At 43.2% G+C, this 9,020-nt stretch overlaps 1 protein-coding gene across 1 annotated transcript in view; it reads right to left on the bottom strand.

Moving 5' to 3' along the window:
• Positions 1 to 1,735: 1,735 nt before the first annotated feature.
• The window catches only part of TNFRSF1A (TNF receptor superfamily member 1A), a 73,929-nt gene continuing 66,644 nt past the window's right edge, over positions 1,736 to 9,020 (bottom strand). Inside the window, exons 9-10 of the mRNA XM_069243129.1 lie at positions 6,751 to 6,910; positions 1,736 to 5,802 (exon numbers count right to left, since the gene is read on the bottom strand). Of these exons, the coding sequence (XP_069099230.1) occupies positions 5,531 to 5,802; positions 6,751 to 6,910 (432 nt within the window). The 3' untranslated portion in view covers positions 1,736 to 5,530. The remainder of the gene's footprint in view (positions 5,803 to 6,750; positions 6,911 to 9,020) is intronic.

The following is a 9,020-nucleotide window of genomic DNA, read 5'->3' as shown; positions in this document are numbered from 1 at the left end:
GCACCCCCCCCCCCCCCCCCCCCAGCGCCTTGAGACCCTGCCGGGTGAGTAGCACGCTTAACAAATTACTGATTGATCAATCAATCAATCAGGAATTCGTAAAGTGCACCACTTACCCCTGATGGTCTCAAGGCGCCCAGTATTAATTGCTTTACTCATAATAGCAGTTAGAGGCGGAACTTTCGTGCTCACTGCCAGTAGGAGAATCTTAGCGGGCGTGGCTCTAATGGAGACCCCGATTTCAGGTTTAGCAGGTGAGTCTCTGATCTAAAGTCAGACGGGGGGAACCATGACCCAGATACTGGATTCAACTTGTCTGCCTCACAGATGACTAAGCAGCTCTGCTGTGGTTAGGCAGTAATACAAGCATCTGGAAGCTCCTCATCAATAGCCAGTACAAATTCTTTGTAAATATCAGTCACCTTAGAATGGAAGAATCCTGCCAACTTGATACAGAGCTCAGAAGAGCCCTCAATTTCCGAGGAAACTGGAGGAGACGTGGGCTGGTGGATAACTTTATAAAGCTCTTTAGAGGAGCTTGCAGATTAAATTTTCTTCATACAAAAGAGAGATTTTTCTTCTCTAATATATACATTTTATTTCTTGCAGGTGTAAACCAAAATGTACAAGTTCTTTACTTCATATGAGGTATGCACCTTGTGCAAAGGTTTGCGTGTATAACAAAAGGGGAGGGAGGGCGTAGTTTAAATTCGTTTGAAGCTTACACAAAGCTTTATTTTTCCTACTGTCAATAAAAATAACAATTAACACCTACCTCGGAGTGAAACTAAACTGATCAGTTTTTCTTGAGTGCTGTGTAAATGGTCATTGGTACAATTACGCAGCGATGTTGTAAAAAATATCACGTATAATGCGAATTGACTACATGTTTTTGTGCCTCACTACAAGACAGGTATGTTGGCTTACTCATGGGAATTAGTTGTCATGGCATTCTCTCGAACAACTTTCTGAGCCAGTTTAAATATCTCAGTAAATGTCACTAAATGCAGCCATGTAGTGTAATAGCAACAACCTTTGCTGTGTTTCGTCGTTTTGACATTTATAAAAATAGCAGAGAAAAAATATTAAAAATCATCCTCGTATAAAAAAATAATAGGGTTCTTGAAACCACGAGCCACAGACACGCTCCCATTTCCGGTAAATGGGTGGCACCAGGCAAACAAGGGAGAGGAAGTGGCGTAAAGGCCAAAGCAGCCGACTTAATCAACTAGTTTTCCCATTTGCTTTTTACGTCTATTTTGTTGGCCACGGTCACCACAAAGCTATCCCTGCTATTTTGCCATGACCACTTCCCCTGGGACTATCCAAGCATTCATTATCTAAAGGCCAGAAATGCCGATTTTGGAACGGGGCCAGTTTCGAATCTTGACGTCTGCTCAACAGCCTGTGATCCTGGGCAAATCATGTAATCTCCCAGTGCCTACAAAAATTGAATGTATCCTTGAATAATGCAACTGATGATATTCATGTAAAGCGTTCCAATACCTTAGGGTCGAGGTCGCGCTATATAAAACTGCACACAAAATAAAAACAAAAGGAGGCCAGCATTTGCCGCAAAAAACATGAGCACACAAAAGAAGCAGCATTTGCGACAACTTTTAGCAGATACATAATTGTTAGCGACGTACGGACACTTACCTGCCACTGGAGGGCAGCATTGGGTTGGATAAGAAAACCAATACCCCGTCTGAACAAACTACAAGAGGATGACCAATGATGTTTAACAACAAAATACCTTTATTACTTTGCGACAGAGGCCGGTTTTAGTGTGAGGATTTACAAAGATTACGGATTGGTTTCTTCAGAAAATTCGTGCGAAAAATTAACTATGCATTTGAATCCCCACTGACTTCAGTTAGTGAGTTTACGCTATAACAAAGGACCTCCTTAAACTGCCCCCAATAGAATCACAGAGGGTTGGGGCTACATGATTCCCAGTCCCAACTTCCCCAGGTGTATTCTTAGGGTCGTTTGGGGTAAAACTCTTCTGCAAGGTGCAAGGCACCCTGAGCGAAGAGAAATGGATTCTGGGTATTAGTGTGCTCAGGCTTGGAGCGAGCCCATTGGTCGTCTTTCGTGGCTCTTTCCACGTTTTGGTCTGTACAAAGGAGCTAGCGCGCAAAACGCGCTTTGTGACTTTTCTTTCCCAAAGTATCTATCTTTGCAATAGTGCTACACTACGTCTTGATAGCACCCAGAGGAAAATGCGCTAGTGCAAATTTGTGCAAACCCTCCGATGCGCGCTAACTGTAAAAAAAGGGCTGAAAAGCTAACAACCAATTGCACAATTAACAGGCACAGAAATTACATTTACTCCCACGCCACAGCACCTCTGTACAAGTTAATATTTACACATACGATATGGTGTTTACACATATTTACAGAGGGGCGTAGCTTGGCCAACAATGTTGGTTGGGGGGGGGGGGGAGGGGGGGCCTTCAGATTTCCCTATAACCACACTTTTGAAATGTTATAAGAAGCCACGACACGAGTGGGGTTTAAGAGGCAGTCGAAACAGAGAGGACCACAGATTGTTAAGGGGAACTTGAAAAAGTAGTTTTCAAACTAAGTTTTAAGGTGAGGGGTGGGGAGAAGGGAATGTGTTTTTGTCAGTCTGGGAATGTAGAAATCCAGGGTGAGATCCGACAGACACCTCACCATACCCGACTGAAAGCACCCGCACCCAACTATTTGCTACTGAATACATTTCCTAGGGGAGAGGAACACCCCAAACAGCCCACCGAAGCTACGCCCCTGAGACACATCTTTAAAATGATTAGCAATTCTGGACAGGAAGACGAAGCTGCCCCCCCACCAGGTAAGGTAACAGTTACACTGACCGTAAACCGACCGTAGCAGACATCATATATTTAACATTCAATGGACGCATTTCCGGTTAGCAGAGGAAGCACTGAAAGAACACTTTGGGCAATACACTAATACTCGGTGCAGAAGGTAAAAAAATACCTACATTAATACCATAATCAATAAAATGATCTCGGAGGGGAACCCTCGATAACTGACGCATAAAGTACTTTTGTCCACTGCAGAGTACCAAGATCCCTGGCATGATGACAGTAGCATTTTTGTAATTTCTCCGGAGGATGTTATATTGATATTACTACCTAGTATCTTCTGCCTTTTCTAATAACATATGCAATCTCTGTGTGTCCACAGAAATTAACATACTGGTAATCTTTACAATATCTCAAATTTTCTATAGAAAACACAATATTGACAATTGTACCAGTAATATTTAGATCTCTGCAGTGAATTATTTATTGATAATGTTACAAGTAACGTTCCAATCTCAGCAAAAATGTCTATATTGAAAAGGTCACCAATATTCTTCTGACCCATGCAGTAAAAGCACTGCTGCTTATGTTACCAATAATCTGATTTCTCCAGTGGCTACTGATATGATAATCCGACCGATAATCTGTAAAAAATGATATACTGACAATTTTACCAATTGTATTCCGGTCTCTGCAGTGACTGCTATGCTGATAATCTGACCGATAATCTGTAGGAGATGCTATATTGACAATGTTACCAATTGTATTCCAGTCTCTGCATTGACTGCTATGATGATAATCTGACCGATAATCTGTAGGAGATGCTATATTGACAATGTTACCAATTGTATTCCAGTCTCTGCATTGACTGCTATGATGATAATCTGACCGATAATCTGTAGGAGATGCTATATTGACAATGTTACCAATTGTATTCCGGTCTCTGCATTGACTGCTATGATGATAATCTGACCGATAATCTGTAGGAGATGCTATATTGACAATGTTACCAATTGTATTCCAGTCTCTGCATTGACTGCTATGATGATAATCTGACCGATAATCTGTAGGAGATGCTATATTGACAATGTTACCAATTGTATTCCAGTCTCTGCATTGACTGCTATGATGATAATCTGACCGATAATCTGTAGGAGATGCTATATTGACAATGTTACCAATTGTTTTCCGGTCTCTGCAGTGACTACTATGGTGATAATCTCACCGATAATCTGATGGAGATGCTATATTGACAGTGTTTCCAATAATATTCTGGTCTCGGCAGTGACTACCATCATGATAATCTAACCTTCAATCTGTAGGAGATGCTATAATGACAATTTTACTAATTGTATTCTGGTCTCTGCAGTGACTGCTATGGTGATAGTCTGACCAAATAATCTGTAGGAGATGCTATACTGACAATGTTTCCAGTAATATTTCAGTCTCTGTGGTGACTACTCTCATGATAATCAAATTGATAGTCTGTAGGAGATGCTATATTGACAATGATACCAATAATATTTTGGCTTCTCCAGAGAAAACCACTAAATTTCTGTTCTAAGCACAGAACTCTTTATTCACATGTTATCAGTAGTTTTCTCAAATCTGCAGGCATTAATAAATAGAAAAAATTGCCAATAATGTTTTGTTCTATGCCAAGCCCGTTATATGATCATGTTATCAATAGCCTTCCTGATCTCTGGGGAAAGCTATATTAATTATTCCAATATTGACCTGATCTCTGCAAGTATGCTATACTGTGGTCTCTGCAGAGCACATCATATGAATACCAATAACCTAATACTCTCAAATGAGAGCGTTTTATTCATTATATCACCAATAATACATTCCTGACCACATCACAGTCTGAAGATACCATTACCAGTAGCCCCCTCATCTCTACACAGAATGTTTTAATGTTACAAATATCCATTCCATCTCTTCTGATAGAAAGACATCCATAAACTCATAACCAGTGATAATACATGCTGGAGGATCCAGAAAAGGCATCAATAAACTGGTAAACATCCAAAGAGAACCAGTAGTAATAAATGTTGCAGTGTACTCAAGTATGGTCGACTGCTGAGCCAAGAAGAACGTGGCGGGAACAGCGGTGTTCAGCTGATGAATTATTGTAGTGATAGCCTAAGAAAGCAGGATACTGGAGTTTCTTCACACATTGAGGACCCAACTCATGCTGGGAAGGTCTTTCTAAAGCTGGATTTTCTAGGTTTGCACCTGTAGTGAAGACTGTCCCCTGAAGAATAGATGTTTACCTCATTTTCTAGCATCCAGTATTCAACATTTGGGTTTCTCCGTGTCTAGGGAGAATGGCCTTTCCTTGTCCAGCGACAACATCCTTTCTGAAACACTGTCTGTTCAATGTCCTTCAGTGACACAGCTCCTTGTTTTTCACATACAAAGGCAGATAGATGAGGCATTCAGGTACTCACACAATGAGATATTAGCCAGGCCAATGTTCAAGTGCCTATGAGCATCATGACTAAGGGAGGAAAAGGAGCTCAACAGTGAGACAACCAGAGGTGCTCAGTTGAGGAGATGCCTCAATCACACGACCAGTCTCTTGAGTGGGTTTTGGACGAATGAGAGCTGATCAGGCTGAAAAAAGAGCAAGTCCTGTATGATGCAAGGCTTACAATGAAGTAATCTCCAGGATCACACATTTGAAAGTTGAGCAAATTATAGATCCATCAAGCTTGAGGGTGGAGCGACTCCTGGATGGCCTCGCTGCAGCCGCTAAGGTCCATCTCCCGCAGCACTCGACTAATAACCTCCACAGTCGACCCGGCCACCCCCATTCGGCATCGCCACTTCTTCAGCATCTCATACTGCCCTTCCCGGTAGTTCCTGTTTTGTATCTCAATCAGCTGAATGTCATAATCGCTGAGACCCAGCCTGCGAACAAACTCCTTCCAGCGGAATGGAGGGACATTGTCCACCACAGCGTAGAGAACACGGGGGTCTGGAGGTGAAAGAAGAGAAAGGAACCATGTGAGTCGTCAGGAGATGGAAGTTCCAGATGGACAAGTCTAGACTTCAGGTCTACTGTGTACACCGTGGGGCTCACACATTTCCTCTCACGCCAACAGACTAGATCTCAACTCCATTTTACACACTTTCGATCTGCTAGTGACCAACACAGAGTTGTCACGTTGCTCCACACATAATACAGTCCACTAAAGTGAAAGAAAACCACCACTAGGAACATATAACAGCACTAAAGTGATGTGCGTCCCATTAAGACATTCAACAAAATAGCCCACAAATCTGTTCAGTTGCTGCAAACACTGAAGCTGGGCTTATAATGGATTTCTGTCGGAAGAGTTACATTCCATGTTTAGTTTAACAGCGTCCATACAAACATAAGTTTTAATGTTAGTCTTGGGTAAAGTTGAAGGCCCAGAGAAGCTATGACAAGCTTAGACCTCGGCATTGAACCGTAAAGGGTCCAATTTGAAATAAAAGATGCAAGGGCCTATCTTCGAGGTTTCACACATAGGGACAGGTGGCATTGGACCTATTAGGTTAGTACAGTCCACATGAACACCCAGGCTACCTACATAAGGTGCACGTACACACACAGTGTAATATCTTATGCGCATAGAGTAAAATACATCACATACCCTTACTCGTACACCAAATACAATGCATACCAATAACAAACTGCATACCAAGTGACATACACACCCTAGCCTTCCTCGGGAACATATGTTCAACAATATATCAGATAACTAATAACACTTAACATACACCCTCACCAACACATAACCAATTAAGGCACTTTTGCACAGAACATACATACTAGATGCACATTTGCTCTATCTCCAGACACACACAATTCCACACACTCAAGCCAAGGTGCAATAGTAACAAAGTTAGACCCACTCACGCGTGCTAGGTAACTACTCACCCTCAGGAAGCTGTGTCCTCCCGGCATCACTCACACAGTCTGGTAGTTGAGGCACCATAGGTGGGGTGCACGGGGCGCTCACAGGCAGCACCACCTCTGGATCCGAGCACTGCACCGGCTGTCCAGGGAGGTATGTGGACTTAGTAAGTCCAGGCTCCATCTAAGATTACATAAGAACAAATGCAGCCACATGGTTACAAAATAGACACAAGACAGCACCCATATCGAGAAAATGTACAGCAGGAGCCAGGAAAGGGAGGAAGCCCTGATCCTGAATTGGCAGCACAGGCACTGTGATGAGAGACAGGCAAGCGGAAGAGACACACACAGGTTACTAAACTGGGGAAACGACTCGCGTACAGAGTCAAAAGACCAGGCAGGGGCCCAGAAAACATATACCAAGGTAGCTGAATTGAGGAGAGATACCATGTACAGAGACTGAGAATGAGGACTGTGGAGGGCAACTGGGGTAACATGCAGCCATTAGAGCCAAAGAGGGGCGAACAGAAAGGTCACAGAGAGAGTTTACACACCAGAGAGGGACCTAAAGGTCTATAAAGTTACTAGATTATGAACAAGGAGTGGTACAAGAACGGGTCACAAAGATTACATACTATGGAAGGGAAATGAGGCCATATGTGGAGAACGAAGACCAGAGAAGCAATAGGGAGATTACATCTTAGGGTAGAGTAAGCGCTGTATGCAGGGTTAACAGAGGAAGAGAGGAGTCCTCCACATAGATCACAGGATGGGGAAGAGTGGGCATATTTATAGGATTTAGAAAACATGGGGGCAAAACAGAGGCCAGATATAGTTTACAGACAACTGAAACCACACATTGGTGGTCATCACGCATGACATGGAAACACTTCCCGCAGAGGATCCAAACAAAGACAACATCCTTTCACCCAAACACCCTATGCGGTGAAGCATGCTACCCATGTAGGCAAGCGCTACAGTGTCTCACGTAGGCGCAATACCATACAACACTCTCCATATGGGATTTCTCACTCTTACATAATGAGTGGGCATTAGTAAGGCCGTACACAGACTGTTTACAAATTTATCAATTTGTTTATGTATTTCTGTTGACTTCTGGATGCTTGTGGGAATTTTGACTTTAACCTTGCACTGCATCACTAAATACTTGTAGGTAAGGCATAGGAAGTCATGTTTTGATACATGGGATTACGTTATGAAATCTTTTCATTAAGTTTGGATTCTGGATGCCAGAAAGGGACGAAGCTTCTGTTGATGATAAGGATAGTGTCTAAGAAAGCGGGGACAAACAGGGGTGATGGGTCACAGACTGTATGCAATGGGGCACAAAACTATTAAAGCCTTAAAACAGGTTGGCTTTACTCGTCCCTCCATCTTAAGTTGGGCAGCTCAATTTTCAGTCTTATTTTGCACTTTTTGCAGATCACCTTAGAATAATCTCCAGACTGAGTTTTGAAACCTTTTTCCCAGCATGCCGCAGGGTGGCACTCTGCGGCTCTGCATCATCCCAGAAGCGGTGGGGCGGAGCTTCATATAAGCACCACCCATGCCCGCCAACATCGGTTTCTTTTTATTCCCCTTTCAGCCCCCTCAGACGCAGAGCATGAACAATTGTTGGGAGCAGTGTGCTGAATATTAACTTGGTCTCTTTTTAGTGGTTATAAAAAACGAGGCTACTTCACGGAACGGGAAGGTGGTCCGCGAAGCCTCCTCAGGGGGTCCGCGACTGCTTAGAAAATTAAATAGTATTAACAGATTAGGTCCCTAGCTTTCAGTAATGACTCAGTAGGGGGTCCCCGGATTTCAATAATGGTTCAGTGGGGGTCCCCGGGTTTCAGTAAGGATAAAGTGGGGGTCCACAGAAGTCAAAAGGTTGGGAACCACTGGGCTAGTGTATTGAAGATCCCGATGCAGGCGACTATTCATCTCAACGGGGTCCTCTTCTGTACAGTCTTTCCTTTCTTCACCCCAGGGAACCCCACAAAAAGCTGATCATCCTCACGGCAGTCCTTGATATGATCAAAATAAAAAGTCAAAGCCCTTTTGGGGACCAGACAATGCAGGGTTTCCTCCTGCTTTGAGGGATGAATGGGGCAATGAAGGCTGGTAGTGTTCAATTCCACAACATGGAAGGGAGTCCTAACTTTCGGCAAACGTGCCGTCCAATTCCTGCACATCAACTTGTCGAGGAAAAAGGTGGTGTAAAGTGATTGCCCTGAAAGTGCAGTGGAAGTTCACTGTAAACGCAATAAAGAAGACTGTTTTGAGGT

Source organism: Pleurodeles waltl, chromosome 7 (assembly GCF_031143425.1).
Source record: "Pleurodeles waltl isolate 20211129_DDA chromosome 7, aPleWal1.hap1.20221129, whole genome shotgun sequence".
In the NCBI taxonomy this organism is placed as follows: domain Eukaryota; kingdom Metazoa; phylum Chordata; class Amphibia; order Caudata; family Salamandridae; genus Pleurodeles; species Pleurodeles waltl.
This window is presented reverse-complemented; position numbering and strand designations above follow the sequence as displayed.